The sequence below is a fragment of the Chrysemys picta genome, chromosome 9 (genome assembly GCF_011386835.1).
Source record: "Chrysemys picta bellii isolate R12L10 chromosome 9, ASM1138683v2, whole genome shotgun sequence".
Classification (NCBI taxonomy): Eukaryota; Metazoa; Chordata; order Testudines; family Emydidae; genus Chrysemys; species Chrysemys picta.
The window spans coordinates 33,175,012-33,192,993 of NC_088799.1; the positions used below are offsets into that span (position 1 = coordinate 33,175,012).

General features: G+C 41.8%; 1 protein-coding gene across 6 annotated transcripts in view; it reads right to left on the bottom strand.

Annotated features, from left to right (window-relative positions):
* The window catches only part of RASA2 (RAS p21 protein activator 2), a 95,840-nt gene that overhangs the window by 64,604 nt on the left and 13,254 nt on the right, over positions 1 to 17,982 (bottom strand). For all 6 annotated transcript variants that reach the window (XR_006175238.2, XR_010590643.1, XR_010590644.1 and 3 more), the window contains exons 2-4: positions 14,791 to 14,908; positions 9,044 to 9,147; positions 6,751 to 6,845 (exon numbers count right to left, since the gene is read on the bottom strand). Coding sequence is in view for 2 of the 6 variants with exons in the window: in XM_005282616.5 (XP_005282673.1) it covers positions 6,751 to 6,845; positions 9,044 to 9,147; positions 14,791 to 14,908 (317 nt within the window). In the remaining 4 variants the exon portion in view is untranslated. The remainder of the gene's footprint in view (positions 1 to 6,750; positions 6,846 to 9,043; positions 9,148 to 14,790; positions 14,909 to 17,982) is intronic.

Sequence of the window (17,982 nt, forward strand, 5' to 3'; positions counted from 1 at the left end):
CCTCCTGCAGTGTACTTGGTAGAAATTCCAAAGGTTGCAGGCCTTGAGGATTTTCCTCCGTACTGAGGTTTGGTACCAACGACATCCTCCTGGTATCTGGTAGGGATCTAAAAGTTGAGGAACTGGAAACAGGAGGTATTCACCATGGGTTTCAATAGGGCCATGGGTATGGCATAGGACCCCCCCAATCACGAGTGCTCCGAGATATTCTCTTTCATGTCGTCTCCGGACACGCAGTCCCTAACAGTAATAAAACTGTCTCAGTGAAGAAGGGGAATGCTGTTACCTCTCTCAAGAGGGAGGGGCGTAAGAGCCTACCTCAGACTCAGAGAAAGAGCCTGAGTCCACTGTCCAGAGAGGTGCTGTATCAGGGGATATCAAGGTAGGTTTACCCTAGACTGCAACAGTAGAGAAAACACCAGATGGTCTGATACTTTATCACCCTACAGTACCAAGCCACTAGACTGAAGTAAGCCCATAGCTGGCGTCTGTGCATGCATTGATACCAGGCGAGCTGTCTCCTATACCACTGGGAACTCCCCCATCAAAGGCAGATTAGGTCTCGCGTTGCTGCACACGCCTCTGAAATGGTTAGTACCAACAGATCTTATTGCTGATCTTGTTGCACAGAAGTAGTTGGCACCATGGCGGGGGTCAGTACAGATGGCCCCAGTTCTGGAGCTGGAGCCAAGGACCCCTGATATGAAGAGGTTGGTAGCAGGGAGCATCTCATGCCAGAGGACCCCTTCCCCGGCCCTTCTGAATGCTTATTGTTGGATAACACCAGGGACCTAGATTGTCTAGTGGACCTAAATCTCAGCTCCTTGGATAAATCCAACCTCTTGTGCTTCTTCTTTGACAAGCCAACACGCTCCTACCTCTAATAACTGCTGGGGCTTCGGACAAGGCAGCGAAGGGCACATGCACTGCCCTGATGGAGATTTTTCACTTAGCATAGTGCTGAACTCTGGTGCACTGGGAGTACACATAACTGAAGTGGAATGTACATGTATAATCAAAGAACTCCTCTAATGTGTAATCTTGCTAACAGCCTGTGTCCTCTCCCTCCCCTCGTAAATTCTTTAAAGGAAAAATATGCATGACAGTTAAACTGTTAGCTCTTTATGGATGTGACGGTTAATTTACCTAACATGCATATCAGAGACACTAAGCACACAAGTATAAAATGATCTGAACATTGTCAGAAATACTAGAGAACATCCATAGAGTTAAAGCAAAAACCTCAAGACACACAATGCTACTTATCAGCTCAAAAAAAAAGCAGTAAGTAAAACACACACCTTTCAACATGCTTGGAAAGTGTTCTGGGGCTCCAAGACAAGTTATGTAATATTCTTATATGCATTATGGCATGTATTAAAAATAGTCCTATGTTTATTTCAGAGTCACTGTACACACACTTCCTCATCAAGTTGGGGAGATTCCATCTCACAGTGGCAGCTTCCCTCCAAATTTTCAACTATACTTAAGAAAATAAGAATGTTCACACTGTCAGATCAAAGGTCCATCTAGCCCAGTATCCTGTCTTCTGACAGTGGGCAACGACAGGTGCTTCAGAGGGAATGAACAAAACCATCAAGTGATTCATCTCTTGTCGCCCATTCCCAGCTTCTGGCAAACAGAAGCTAAGAACACCATCCCTTCCTATCCTGGCTAATAACCATTGATGGATCTATCCTTCATGAATTTATCTAGCTCTTTTTTGAATCCTATTAGAGTCCAATGCAAATTCACACCACTGGCTTATTCCAGCTTCTCAGCATATTTCAAGTCTCCTTTAGCTCAAATTCTAACCTTTTTCCTTACTGTCCCCTACACTTTGCTTCCACAGTAGCCAGAATGTCATCCACTGTAACATGGAAATATTTGTGAGTGGACAAACCTAAACCACCAGAATCTGGTTAGCTTGGGGATTCCCACTACTTGACACTATCAGAAGACATGAGTATCATTTTAAGAGTTCAAGGTCATCTTTTCTTGGCAACAGGGTATGCAGGCTAGAGGTATGGGTTTGCTCCCACAAAGAGGATCCTCAGAATAGATGTGCAGCCAATCATTTTTCTGTAGCGCTATACAGTAGATTTTCAGAGTTATAAATACTGTCACAGCCCTATGCTTTGTCATGGCGTCCGGATGGCCAATTGTTGGTCAGAAGGTCACATCGGTGTCGTGTGCAGCGCCTTGGTGTCGTGTGACCATTCTTGAACCTTCTGCCTGGTCAATTGTAGGTCACATTGGTACAGTGTGCTACAATTCCAGTGGGCCGTGTGCATAAGCCTAGTGTGCCATGTGCAGTGCCTGTTACGTAGGGGGCACCAGCTCGGAGCCTGGTTGGTGTAGGAGCGGGGAACCAATTAGATGCTAGCACGTGCAAGGGTCTTCGAACAAAACTATGTCTCTGGTCTAAATCAGCAAGAGTGTCCGCGTGTTAGCTGAAAGGCCTGATCACCCTTTCAGCCAGGATCTCTTCTGGATTTAGCTAGCTCTTGTCGTGTAATTTCAGGTTCCATCTCATCATGTCCTTGGTGTCTGTACTGCTGGTCAGCTGCGCCTGGAGTGTGGTATGCATGTATTGATTTTTGTAGATATTCTGTTGGTTAGGCCCTTTTTCTTTATTACTTGGTACCAAATCTCTTGTACAGTGAATAGAGGGCAAATTGTTACAGTTTATTCAGTTTTGCATGCTTGTTCTGGTTTTTGGTAACTAGTTGGTTGTAGATTCCTTGTTAAATGTATATAGCTTGTTTTATATTACTGCTCTGGTGATATTTCTGGTTGGTTACTTGTTTGAATTTGTATTGTTGGTTGGTAAAAGTGCTCCTCCCCAGTCCAAGTTGTGATTTTTTTCCCCATTAATAAACGGCCACCTGTTTTTGAATTGCAATCTGCCTCTGTCTCAATTTCCCTCCTTCCACTTGATCCTCATTCGAACCTGTATTGGTCTTGGACAAATACCTGAGGAATGGAGGTTGTTCATAACTCTGAAATGTTCTTAACTCTGAACATTATAGTTTTTTCAAAAGTTTACAATTGAACATTCACATTATACAGCTTTGGAACTTTAATATGCAGAAGAAAAATGCTGCTTTCCCTTTATTTATTGATTTTTAGTAGTTTAGGTTTAAACACAGTACTGTACTGGCTTTTTTTGTCTCTGCTGCTGACTGATTGCATACTTCCGGTTCTAAACGAGGTGTGTGGCAGATTGGTCATTTCATAACTCTGGTGTTCGTAACGGAGGTTCTTCTGTACATCCAAGCCAGGCTTGCAAGCAGACTTGGCGCATGTGTTCAAACTTCCCTTTCTCCAGGAGATCTAAGCACTGTATGTGAAGGCTAGTGAATTTCATTCAGAAGCACAATGTTTCAGTTGCGCTGCATTCCAGCAAATTTGTTTCTGAGTGAGGGTACGGGAAGAACCTAAGAACATTTTTATAATACTACTTCCCATCTGCAGAACTCTGACAAGGTAAAAATCTGGACCCTTCCCAATGTCTTTGACACTTGGCTCTCAGTACATGCAAGACGGTTGAGACTATGAATTGTGTAGCAGGGGCCATCCCCACTTCATCCAAAATGCAGCCATTCAAATTAGTTAAATAGAGATAGTAAAGGAAAAATAATTAAAACTTTGAAATTGTTTCCATTTCACAGTGCTCACAATGGGGCAACAAGTTGTTGGGTTTTTTTTCAAATTTTTGAAGATGCAGGTTAGTGTGGTGTTCCCCCCGCCCCTTTGGCCACTGACAGCAGTAAATGAGCAATGTATCCAGGTTTCCTCCACCCCAACACACTTTATTCCCTTCTGCTTTCATTTTCCTTTTTTCCATTGTAACTTTTCAAAGTGTTTCCACCTTTTTAAAAAGTTTCTTTCACTTTGTAAAGTAGAAAGAAGAAAAAAACACAAACATCAATTCACTATTAAATTCAGTGGCAAAAAAAAAAAAAAAAAGGAAAAATTCTGAAAAGGTTAGTGACCAAAAACTGGGGAAAAATGCTGCTTATATTTTTAAATTGCTCATCAAAATGACATTTTCCCTTATGAAAATGTACTTTAACAAGTAATTTCCTCAGATGAAAAATTCTGAGCAGTTCTAAGTCAGTCACGTTCTTAACGTTAACTGAAAAGGAATCAGAGGCCTGAGATCAGTTCAGAAACTCCGTAAATAATTGTCAGTTAGGGGTACTTTTTCACCAGTGTAGTTATACCAGTATACAAAACACTTTTATATCAGAATAACCGGATCCATATTACAGAAGGTTGTACTGTTTTAATTATACTGGTATAGTACAGTTTTTGTCTGTAGACAAGCCCTAAAATTAGAAGAAAATTTAAATGGTAACTAAAGCAAACTTGCAAATGTGTTTCAAGACTAACTTGGACTGTCCACCACACTTTTAATGTGTGGGCTAAAACCAAAGCCTTAATAGTTCAAAAACCAAGATAGATATTGCCTTTATTTTTATGAGCTTTTACCTTCCTGTGCTCCAAATTGCCACTGTGGCCCAAACAGCATAAAGCTATTGGAACCACAGGTTTGCAGATAGGTCTACTGTCTCTATCTTAACAGCATCACCTAGCTTCTTGCCTTAGAGAAGTCTTATTAACCCCTCTGAGGGCAAATTTAAGAACTTTTTACTTCATAAAGACATTTGCTATGCATTACCATGTGGTTCACTTCTCTGTTTTATCTTTCTACTGAATATTTATCAGGATTCAGTGATATTTCCAATTCTAGTTTATATTCAATATTTTTGAGCTGTTCTAGAAATTGTCAAAATTTGCTGAAATACTGTGATGTTTTGCATAGTTATTTTCACTTATCTAAAAACCATGTGGCAAACAATGCACGCCCCACAGAAGTGGTAAAATGCACAGCTGGTAGTGTAGTGCAAAAGAAATCAAGATAATTTTTTTCTTACTAACAAGCTTAAGTACTTCATGGCTCCATCTAGTTTTTCTGCATCTGCAAATGTATGCCAGAACACAAAACATCTCTATAGTTAATTAGAATTAGCATCTCTATTGCTGACATTTCCTAAATAGGTGTTAACGTTATATTAGTGATGGCCAATATTTTGCCTCTGTATGAAATTTAGGTTATTCATCAGGCATATGGTAAGCACAGCTTCACTAAATTAATAAAGGTAGAAGAGAAAAAAAAAAAAGCCCAAGAGCAAAAAAGTGTATCCTGAATACACCAAAGGAACATATGCTACTTCAGTGCTATGTCATCCAGCTGCACTCAGAATTAGGGATGGGAATCAGGTGGAAAACAGCAGAGAACAGATGGCTAAGTGCATAGTCTGAAGAGTGGATGGTATAGAAAAAAAAAAAAAAGCGGCATTTACAAGCCACTTTTGGAAAAAGTGAACATTTCCTGCATTGTTATTTGAGAGAACAAAGTTCGCTATTTTTCTGTATCTAGAACACTATACACTAAAGTTGTTTATGAACAGCTTCATATTTGCCTAATACATGTAGAGTATACAGCTAAAAGCAAGCTACTGTTCCATGTATTTCTTTGCAAATAAGAATCAAGTGCGATACCCACTTAAACCAAAGAAGGAATGACATTTCCACATTTTGAATGGCTTTCTGGGAGAAGGATATGGTTGATTAGCACTCACATGGTACTGGGGGGGGGGGGGGGGGGAGAATGAAACACTAAATTAAGCAATGTTTTGATTTGTTCTAATAGTATATGATATTAATTCAGACGTTTCTTTGCACAAAGACAGATTTTTCCAACAAGTTTGGGCACACAACTCTGTGCCTACCTGCATGCCCAGGTAATGTAATTCTACATGTGTAAAATTACAATGCACAAGTGGATAATTCTGGGCATTAACATGTCTACCCTATTTGAAAATCTCACCCATAGATCCCCCTTTTACAGAAAGTTTAATCCTCCTGACCAGATTAACTGAAGGGTTGTGGGTCCTGCCCTTGTATAAGTTTGAGAAAATCGTACTAAGTTTTTTTAATACATAAAAATAACCACAGCAGCAACATTCTAAAGGAGGTTCTCAAGAGGCTCCTGTTGAATGTTCTCCATCAAACTGAAAGGATGACTAATGCAATTTACCTGCTTACAGTAGAATTCAACTCATCTCTAGGTGCTGCTAAGACAACGCTGCCAGCGGAACATAACTCTTAGGCTCAAGAAGAGAAAAATTATTTTTGGAATGTACCCAGTGTCAGGTATTTAAAAAACATTCCACAGGAAGGCCAGAATACTCCAACCCGGAGGTCCTTCAAACACCATTTCAAATTACATATATCTAACACTGTGCTATACTACCAAGACACTTAAATGGAAAAAACAAAACAAGTTTGTATATTTCCCAGTTCTTCACCCCTCCTCTCTGCAAGCACATGCCTTTTGCACAATGTTTTTAAGTCAATATATATTTGTAATGTAAAGAAATACACTATATTTTTCTGACACACACACACACACACACACACACACAGTTACTATAATTTTCCTACCAAGATTGCTCTCAGTCATGTTACTTCTTGAAAAGCGGTCATGAGAAACAATACAACATATCCATTTTAGAAATGCATGGATATTACTATTAGAAATGAAGCAGGCACTTAAAGTTACAGAAATCACCCAGCTGCTCCCCAAATCTGTAATTCCTAAAAATACTTATATTACTGCAACTAGAACTTTTACCATGTATGTAACATTTTTTCTTTAATTTTGACATTAATAGTTACCTGGACCTCTGAATTAGAATCAACAGGCTGAAGCAAAAACCATGTCTCTTTGCTGGTATATTTGCATAAGTCCTCTTTTTTGATTGCTACCTTTCCTACAGAAAAAAAAAAAAGTGTGATAATGTAAGCAACTGACTTTCCCATGGAAGCATTAGATATTACTTTTAATAAGAGACAACTTCAATTTAAAATCTAATCTTTAAAAAATTCAAGTTGTTTAACACTAAGACACAAAAAGTGGCAAATGTACTATAATTTTTAAAATTCTTTGCTCTCCTTTGATGCTGTACGAAACACCCAAACAAATAAGGGAAATTACCCATGTAGGGAAAACAGTGAAAAAGGACTATACAAAAACAGTAAACAAACTGGAGGAAGTAGTATCTCTTTAATTGCACTCATTACCTTGGATGTGACAAGTAACAATACTAGGTAAAATTAAACTTCTGCTTGAAAACAAGTTAATATGTCCCTTTAAATGCTAAACAAAATTAATGTTTAAGAGAACAATAAAGGTGCTGAAGAATGTTTAAAAATAGAAAATTAAAGGTAAATCGCTTTTTCAAAAAGCAATTCAGTGCAAAAGCGATTATTCCAAATTATCTGGCACAAAGTATTTCCTTCCTCAGTTCAAGTAATGTGAAGTAACTATTTCCACTGAACACTTAGAGTTGTTAAAAGAACTGTTTATCCAGAGTCTTCACAAAAGCAGCGGCAAAAGGGCAATTATACAGTGAAAACAGTTCATTTCCTTTCATTTTATCAGGTAAGCTTACTCATGTAAAACATTTTGCAGCATATGTACCTTTTAGCCATTTCATGACAAAACTAAAATGTCTTAGGAAGTCTTCAGCAAATTTAAACAGTACTTCCACTACATATTTCCAAATACAAACAATGATCCAAATATTTTGTTGGCATGGAGTTGTAGAAACCAAAGGGCAAATTACATATTTTTTCTGAAATGCACTGAATATGGTGAGTAATTATATTAAGTTGTTCTATCACCCTCCAAAAGGGCCAAGTTAGAATAGGACAAAATTAAGCAGACTCCTGTACCCAATATAGAATAGTACTGTATTTTAATTAATTTTAAACTGTGTGCTGAGATAAAATTGTCTGTACAACCCCCCCACAAAAACGAAACCCCCCACACTGCACCTTTAGACCATGGGTGGGCAAACTATTTGGCCCGAGGGCCACATCTGGGAATAAAAATCGTATGGCGGGCCACGAATGCTCACAAAATTGGGGTTGGGGTATGGGAGGGGGTGTGGGCTCTCGGGGGGGGGGGGGGCAGAAATGAGGAATTCTGGGGGTCGGAGGTGGCTCAGGGTTGGGACCGAGAGGTTCGGAGGGCAGGATGAGGATCAGGGCTGGGACGGGGCTGAGGAGTTTGGGGTGTAGGAGGGCGCTCTGGGCTGGGAACGAGTGGTTGGGGTGCGGAAAGGGATACAGGCTCTGGCTGGGGGTGTGGGCTCTGGGGTGGGGCTAGGGATGAGATTTTTTTTTTTTTTTTGCCCCAGATCCCTAAATGGCCCCCCTTAAAGGACTAAACTCACCTGGGTTTAGCAGGCCAATGCTCAAACCAGTCAGCTATCCCTCCTTCCCAGGATTGGTCCTGCTTTGAGCAGGAGGTTGGACTAGATGACCTCCTGAGGTCCCTTCCAACCCTGATATTTTATAATTCTACGGATTCTGTGAGTGGTTTGGGGTGCAGGAGGGTGCTCTGGGCTGGAATTGAGGGGGTTGGAAGGCAGGAGGGGGAATCAGGGCTGGGGTAGGAGGTTGGGGCACGGGGGGAGGCTCCAGGAGTGCAGGCTCAAGGCAGCACTTACCTCAAGCGGCTCCCAGAAGCAGTGGCATGTCCCTTCTCTGGCTCCTACGCAGAGGCACAACCAGGCAGCTCTACATGCTGCCCTGTCCGCAGGCACTGCCCCTGAAGCTCCCATTGGCTGTGGTTCCCGGCCAATAGGAGCTACAGGGGCGGTGCTTGGGGCAGGAGCAGCATGTAGAGAGGAGCCCCCTGGCTACCTCTACATGTAGGAGCCAGAGGGTGGCCATGCTGCTGCTTTCAGGAGCCACATGGAACAGTCCCCGACCCTGCTTCCCTGCTAGAGAGGGGCAAGCCCCAGACCCCACTCCCCACTGGGCGCTCAAGGGCCAAATTAAAATGGCTGGAGGGCCAGGTCTTGCCTGTTGGCCGTAGTTTGCCCATCCCTGCTTTAGACTAGAGACATCTTTTACACAATTTCAACAGTAAAGGTTATTTTCAGAATATACTAGTTCTTACCTATACGCAGGTCTCTTTGTAAAACGCTCTTATCATAAATATAGAAGGACAAACACTGGAATGTTCTTGGAATCTCAAAGTAAAACTCTTCACCAAAGAAAGGACTGGGGAAAAAAAAAAAAAAAAAAAGAGGGGGGAAAAGTAACTGTAAATAGCAACATATTTTGTTGTAGAATTTATAGAAGATAACATCTGCTAAAATGTGGCAAGTTAACTTTTAACCCAGATGTAATGTTGCACAAAAAATTAAGTTACATGCAGGAGAGATTTTTCTCTTCCCCAGAATTCAAGAATCCCATTTTCCAAAATGTTCGCGTTATGAAGGGAAATCTCACTCCTTCCCAGTTCCCAGTCCCAGTTCACCAAATAACTTTGAGGTGCTCCAGAGTTTTTATGTTTTGTTTACTCATTTGCTTCTGTGTCCACAATATTCTAGTGATATATTATACTAGTAACTACTGAGACAGATGTTCAGGTCTATGATGACAAAGATTCAAGTGTTAAAACAAAGCCATTTGTAAATTTAAGTGATTAAAAGAAATTAAGTCAAGCACTAAAATTTCAGAGGAATTATTTCAGTTCTTTCAACATATTTATTCACCTCTTTCCAGAAAAGAAAGCCTGTACCCTAAAAGACTTATTTCTAAAAAAATGGAACCCAGATTTCTTCAAACTTGTGTAGCTGATCCCTGTGGCAGAACATGATCCTTTCCTTGTCTGCTAGATCAGAACGTCATTGTTCTGTTCTGTGCCCAGATTTACTTTTCCAACTCTCAGAAACCACGAACCCCACGTACTGATAAGCCCAAATTCACAGGTAAATATCCTAATATGTAGTTCTTGACTGATTTTTGAAGGTTCCAAAAATCACCTTAATTCTAGTGTCAACTTCTTTCCAGAGATGTTTAACCAGAGGACATTTCCACAACATAAATTTATATTAGTTGTTACTACTACAGTAGGACCTCAATTTGGACAAGTGCCTGTGAGACATATTTAATGATGTATCAAGCAAATAAAGTAGTATCATCATGTAATATATTTTCTTTGAAAGCTGTCATTTAGGTTTAATTATCATCTGTACAATAATCAGTAAAATATACTGAAGTACTGTTTGTAAAATTAACAATATGACTTTAATACACCATTTACTATCATCTATGCCAGAGGCTGCGGGCCACATCCGGCCTGCAGGACCGTTCTCCCCGGCCCCTGAGCTCGTGGCCTGGGAGGCTAGCCTCCGGCCCCTCCCCTGCTGTTCCCCCCCCCCCCCCCCGAGCCTCAGCTCACTGTGCCACTAGCGTAATACTCTGGGTGGCAAGCTCCTGGGGCAGCGCAGCTGCAGAGCCTGGCCTGACCCGGTGCTCTGTGCTGCACGGTGTGTGGCTGGTTCCAGCCGGGTGGTGCGGCTGCCTCTCATGGTGCAGCAGCACCACCAGCTACCGGTGCTCCAGGCAGCACGGTAAGGGGGCAGGGAGCGGGGGAGGGTGGTTGGGTAGAGGGCAGGGGAGTTCGGGGGGTGGTCAGAGGGTGGAGAACAGGAAAGAGGGGGAGGGTTGCATGGGGCAGCTGGGGGCAGTCAGGGGTGGGGGTTCTGGGGGCGGTCAGGGAGAAGGGGTGGTTGGATGGGGCAGGGGTCCCGGGAGGGGAGCATTCAGGAAGGAGGGAGAGGGTTGGATGGAGCAGCAGGGAGCAGTTAGGGGCGAGGGGGGTCCGGGAGCAGCTGGGTGAATGGGGCAGAGATTCAGTGGGGGGCCCCCCATCAGGGGCGAGAAGCGGGGGCAGGCGGATAGGGGGTGGGGGCTGGGCCACGCCTGCCTGTTTGGGGAGGCGCAGCCTCCCCTAACCCGCCCTCCATACAATTTCTGAAACCCGATGCGGCCCTCCGGCCAAAAATTTTGCCCGCCCCGATCTATGCTGAGAATTGGGAAGAATTAGGTCAATTAATAAATACTAGTACAACACAGAACGGCAAGTTTGCCTTTTTCTGATTTAATTTGGTATTCTAAATTAGCATAGCAATAAGGCACAATAGGGTGTGCATTAGTAGATTATTGGGGCAAGCTTCAAGAGTGTAGACTTTTTACCTAAAGCTTCACACCATGTACCAATAGTCTAACAACATACATCCCACTTTAGCTCATTTGCTGCTAGAACATAGCTTGTTTTATGGCATTTCATAGATTTGTACAGACTACAAATAGACACCAAAAAAAGACTCCACTGAAACAGTAACCATCTTAACCCTTTAGGGAAGTTTTTCCATTTTATGAATACAAGTTGTGTGTTGGAGAAATACTCAGTGGGTATCCAAGATCCTAAGTTCTTTCTCAAAAAAAAAATTAAATGAAAATTATATTACAATGTTATACATCAATAAGATTTAAGTGCCAATTGCTATTAATCTAGTTAAGAGTCATTTGGTTTCAGTACCATTATGAATTTAAGTGTGTCTGTGTGTGTGTGTGTCTGTGTGTGTGTGTGTCTGTGTACACACAAACACACACTTTTATATGAATTTTATGGATATTGTTGTGATGGAGTGTTCAGATGGGCCAATTTACCTATTGGGCTGCAAGCTGGGAAAATTAAGGCTGAGAGAAAATCCCTAATTGGAGGAAGCTCACCTGTGTATGAACAGGCAGGGCTTCTATAAAGCCATTGAGTGATAGAGAGGGGCTGCAGTGATTCCCTGGGAGAAGGGAGGAGTGTTTGGGGCTACCAAGACAAGTAGCCTGCAGTTGCTCCCTGGGAAGGAATAGTAAGGTTGGCAAACCCAGAAACGGGAAGGGTGCGGGATGGTAAGGAAAGGGCTCAGGGAAAGGTAGTAAGGTCTAGAAGGGAACAAATGTTGGCTGCTGATTAGAAGGTCCCTCAGCCAGAAGAGAGAGAGGGGCCAGGTTCCCCTGCCAGCTACCGAGGAAGTGGCACTCTGAAGCAGTGAAGGGAAAAGACTGCCTGGGTTGAGAAGACAGACTTTGGTATCCCAGAAGGGGGAAATGCATACAGTGACCTGGCTGTAGGGCTGAAACATGAAGAGTAGTAATTCATGGACCAAGAAAGGGGCTGCAGACAGAGAGATCGAGTACAACAGCAGGAAGGGGAGTTGACCTTGCAACACTAATCCCCAGAATGAGCAGGAGGAGGTGTCATCCAGCAGCGAGTAGAGTGCTCCTTCACAACTGTACTATGGAACTAATGGGTCTCATTAATGTAGTTATCTTAAGAGGTTAAAAAGGAGAACTCTCTTTTTACTAAAGAGATACAAGATTCGGATACCACCATATAAATGTTCTTATAAAAGTTAACATAGAAAAGCTCTGTTTTTAAGTGCACTGAATCTGTAAAGGTTTTGACATGGCCAATACAGCTGAACTCGTACAGTTCCAGTGGACTTAAAGAATGGCTATAAACCTTTATTGTATACGTGTATATATAAACAAATAGAAATGTGCACATTCACTATGTTTCAACATTGGTGACAAGATTTCAGAAGCTTATTTCCAGTGTATATAGCAACTAGGAGAACTTTACCTAGGCCTGGTCTACTCTATAAAATTAGGTCAACATAAGCTGCCTTAGGTCGACCTAGTTGTGCACGTGTCTACACTTAAATGTGTCTCCCATCAATGTAAGCTCTCCATTATGCTGACAAAGTAACCCCACTTCTGAGTGGCGTTGAGCCATGGTGGATATATGGAGGTCGATGAAGTGCAAACGTAGGGTTGACAGAGGTAACACCATGCCTAATAGTCCTCCAGCAATTGTCCCACAATGCCTCACACTGACTGTTCTGGTCACAATGGTGACCTTGACTGCCAGGGGTCACAGAGACCAGAAGGTGCCTCCCCCCCTTTAAAGCTCTGCAAAATTTTTGAAGTGCCTTTTTGTGATTATACAGCTTGGCAAGCACAACTAGCAATTCTCCATTGTTGTGCACAACTGCCCAGTTGACACACTCCAGATGCACTGCAGGTTGGGGTAGACAGGAGATATTGGATCTCCTGGGCCTGTCTGAAGAGGCTATGCAACAACTACAGAACAAACATATCCACAGAAATGCAGAAATCTATGAGCAAACTGCACAAGAGATGCAGGAGAAGGGATATGACAGGGATCATCATGGCACCACCATGTGAAAGCAAAGGAACTGTGGCAGCATTCCAGAAGGCCAGTAAAGCCAACAGTTGATCAAGTGCCAAGCTGCAGATCTGCCATTTTTCAAAGAACTACATGCCATATTGGCAGAAAGCCTGCATGTGGTTGTGGATACCTCCAAGAAGCCTAAGTCACAGGCCCCTGATGTGAACAGCAAAGAAGAGGCAGTGGGACATGCGACGGGGGGGAGAGGAAAACCCAGCCATGCCATGAATCAGGACCTATTTGAGACTCCACTGCAGTTCAGGTCAGCCCCAGCAGTATGCACACTGCTTGTCATCCCAAGCCCGCATTACAATGCAAACCCACCAGTCAGGGTTCGTGTCTCGGGCCCAGAAGCAGTGATCCACTGTTCACAGGTGCTCCATGAATGCCATCAACAATCATGAATTGGTCCTCGCTTTGTCTCACAGCAATCTGACCTCCAGGAAATTGTCATGTTCCCCGTGGCTCTTCTTGCAGCTCTCCAAATACCAGACAATCATGTGTCCTATGCTTGCAATACTCAGGACAAGAGTGCAGCGCTGTGCAAGCTCCATGCTTCTGTAAGAAATGGCAAAGGGTGACAAGTCCTTCGCAGGTTTGCAGGATTTTCTAAATACACTTGAAAATTATGGGATAGAGATGGTATTATGGGGTGGAGAAAGCTGCATGATGGGAACTTGACCCCATTGTCCTAGTCACCTCTACACGACTTGTTTCTGCCCCACCATGCATTGCCAAAAGAGGATGCTGCATGGTGGCAAGTTTTACACTAGGATATCAACTCATAGTGCACTACACTGTGCACCAAAACAAACTACTGGTGAGTATGCAGCGTGCTGATGAAAGAAGCCAAGTAGGTATGCACACAAGTGATATACTAACCACAGCAACTTTATGCCAATGTAACTTCTGTCGGGAAAAGTGGCTGGTCTAGCCACTACAGAACTATACTATGTTAGCATAAGTTACACGTTCAAGAAACAAGATTTTCAAGAGTGATCTCAATATCAAATCAGGAGATATCACAAAAAAACTGAAGATTGAGTGGGAAAATTTGAACTCCTGTACTCTAGGAACAGGTTCTGCAGGATTCAGATACTATTGTTAGAATTCTACTTTGAAGGCTGAATAATGAATACAGAAGGCAGAAATAGTAAAAGAAGAGACCAAAGAACAAGGGCAGCCCTCTTTCTCTTGAAAATATCCTGAAGAAGAATGTTAAGTTAACCAAAAGAAGTTGGTTGTGCAAGGATTTTCAGAATATAGTAGGCATTTCTTTATTTTAAATACATGTGCAGTGCTTTTGAACCAGTTGTTTTCATTTTAGTTACTCTCAAGATTTACAAGTCAGACAGTTTTGTCCAGATCACAGCCCTCAACTCATTAAAAAACACAATACACCAGACACACAGTAGATGGGATACTACTCAGCAAACAAGAAGAATGAAAAACAGAGCTAGGCAAATATTTTGTATTATGTAGAGAAGAAAGGGGCACATAAGAACTACAGTTTAAAAAAAAAAAAATAACCTGCACAAGATAATATATCTCGTACAATGCTGAAGTTATTTCACAGAAACTTAAGTCTAAAAATGTAGATGTACCTTAAAGACTTTTCAACCACCTGTGTACGAAAAACTTCTTCTTGGTCCAAGTTTATGGTACAGAAACAGTCTCTCATTTTGTTGGGTCCAGAGTATGGCACTAAATTTTTGGCTTCACCTGTTAATAAGCAATGAAGTAATTTTAAACAGAGAAAAAAAAAATATAAGGTTACCAGCCACTAAAATCTTAGACTTACCATTTGTAACACTCTACCCCAGAGCAGCACCCTAGAACCTCCATATTCACCACTGTATGTACTATCATTGTATGTGAAGTTATGAAGTTTTGCTATGTGTGTGTGTTACTAAAATATGTTGTGAGGTTGGGAACACCCACAGCCAGCCTTTCAGGTACAACAATGGAGTAGCCAGACAGTGGTTAATGGCTCAGCTCATCAATACCCATCAAGGAAAGAATCCACTATCCCAGGAACTGTGTACAATGGAGACTTCCCAGAGAGAACACTTAGACAATGGAGACTGCTTGACCAAAGGGAAATTGACTGATCCCCATGTCAGCAAAAAGGTCTTTCCAGTAAGCTGGAAGAAACTATAAAAAAAGAGAGGGGAAGTGACATCACTGGACCTCACTCCCTCCACCACACAACACCTGGAAACACATCTGGAGGAAAGACTTTGAACTGGGGAATGGTGGTCCCATGCTGGAAGGCAATCCCAGCCTGTGTATTGAGGATCTGTGACCTTTTTTGTACCATCTGTCAGGATGAGAATTTATTCTTGTTTCTTAAATAACCAACTCTGATTTCTATGCCTGCTCCTTATAATCACTTAATCTATCTTTCTGTAGTTAATAAATGTGTTTTATATTTAACCTAAAACAACGTGTTTTGGTTGAAGTGCTTGGAAAATCTCAGCTCAGTTTACAAGAGCTAATGGAGTGTTCTCTCTACATCAAGGGAGGGACAGACTGGGTAATGAACTTGCACTGGCCAGGCTTCTGACCAGTGCAAGACAGTATAGTTCTGGGATGCAAAGTTGGGGAGCTAGGGGGAATTGGCTGCAGCTTCTCCGTTGGTTCACGAATGGCTGAGTGTAACTCAGTTGGGTGTGTTCCTGCCTATGAATGTCTGTGTAAGGGCAGTACCTGCAAGAGGTTTGAGGCCTGACACAGCATCGGGGGGGGGGGGGGGGGGGGGAGGAGAATATCCCAGGTTGGTGGGACAGAGGCCTCTGTGGTCCCACAGTCCAGGTTTCACCCCAGAAACCCTGTCACACTATTAGACAAGTTATTTTTTATGCAATTAATATCCAGCCATTTACAAATTTATAGCACTTTTCATCCAAAATGAGCACAAGGTATTATACACACACAAATTACTTCACCCACTACTGTAACGGAGTTACCTATGGATGGCACAAGGCAACTGTTTAGCAGCACACAGCTGTTTTGTTCAAAAACTTAATATAGCATTTATTTATATATATTTATTTTACACACACACTACTGAGGAGTTGGGGGTGAATATATAAAGAAATCAATTAACCAATTTTTGCAACAGTAGGGAATGGTTAAGATAATCACAAGTAGACAGGACTTCTGTGCTGTATTTTATCCAGAAAAAGGAAACTACCAGAAAAGCACACTATACTAAAGAAATGGTTCACTACTGACTCAGAAAAAAATATAACACTGATTCATTAACACACTGCTTCAATAATACCACTTCCTGCAACATGTGCACTTTCCCTAGAGAAGTCTCATCTCAGTTATGATTTGGTTGCAAGTCATAAGACAAATATATGATTTGGCTGAAACGTTGACAGTATTGTTGTTTTTTAAAATAAACACTGGTTTAAGTTGGTTCATTATAGAAGATCTTAATCACTGAAGCTCCTTTTGGTATGCAACCGTGAACAATTTTTACTTAACAGTATCAATGTATTCTCAGTAAGAAACAATAGTTTATTTTCCTAGTATTGTTTTTTTCTCTTCCCCCAATAGCCTTCTGAAAGAGGGCGACAGAAAAATAAGCAAGAGAGAAAGTAACCTGGAAAGATAATCAAGGACAGGGTTTTTAGTAGTAGTAAGCAGTCAATGGGGTCAAAAGGTTGAAGAACTCAGTAGAGGCTCTGGGATTTGGCCAGGGGAAAAGGTCATTCAAGATTTCAGTTAAGTGGAAAGGTCATAAAAGACTTTTGATTTCTGTCAATTCTCCTTACGGCTAACTGGCTTGGTTCCATCCTGGTCAATTTGTTGCTGGTTGTCTTGTCTCCCTCTTGGCACTGAAACTGAGACATTTTCACCCCCCAACTCCCCAATAGTTGTCCCTCCTCCCGCCACAATAAAGTTCTTCACACCCACACATGCCCCCAAACCCTATAAACTAATCAGATTATTTTCCCTACAATATCTATCTTCCTTCAAGTCTGTAATTTCTACCTATTTTAAAAATCCTTGAGATACAGTCACTACTGTGAGGTCCATGCAAGTAAAAGTGCCTACCCATACTGGGAGGGTTGGAAGATTTTGTAAGGGTTATTGCTTGTCTTAGTCCAGTTGCAAGTGGACAAAATGTCTGCATCCGAAAGACTGCAACTGGCTGTCTTGCAGTGATCACTAACTAGGAACAGAAAGTGATCTATCCAAGTCAGGATTCAGATACAGCAATGATGGTACGTGCTTTCCCAGCAATGCACGTGTTCTGTAGCTGTCCCCAGGAATGTCAATGACATTTAAAAAAACCACATGCAGACATGTCCCTTAACCTAAACTACCATAAAGAGAATTGTTAAGGAGTTATAAGTTTTAATAAAAGCCCCAAAAGTAATACTGAACATAAGGTTACAGTCAACTGATGTGGAAAGCCCTAGAAAGCAGCATTAGGGACAGAATGTCACTTGATATACAGCATCAAAACTAACTTTTTAGAACTGTTTGAGGGAAAGATTCTCCTATGAAATTGAAACTAGTAATCAATCCCTACAGTGCCTTTATTGGAAACTACATAAAATTTATATCACATCTCAATAAACATACATGCATGAGTAGACCAGTTAGAGCAAGTTATGCAGGTCATCCTAAGTACCACTAAAAGCTTTATATAAAAGCCGGTCTCAATATGCCACATGTTATTGAAAAATTAATATACATATTTTCCATGGTCAAAGCTTAGAGTCGTACTGGTAACAGTGCCACTATATAGCAGTATGTACGGGAACTTCTTTTCACTT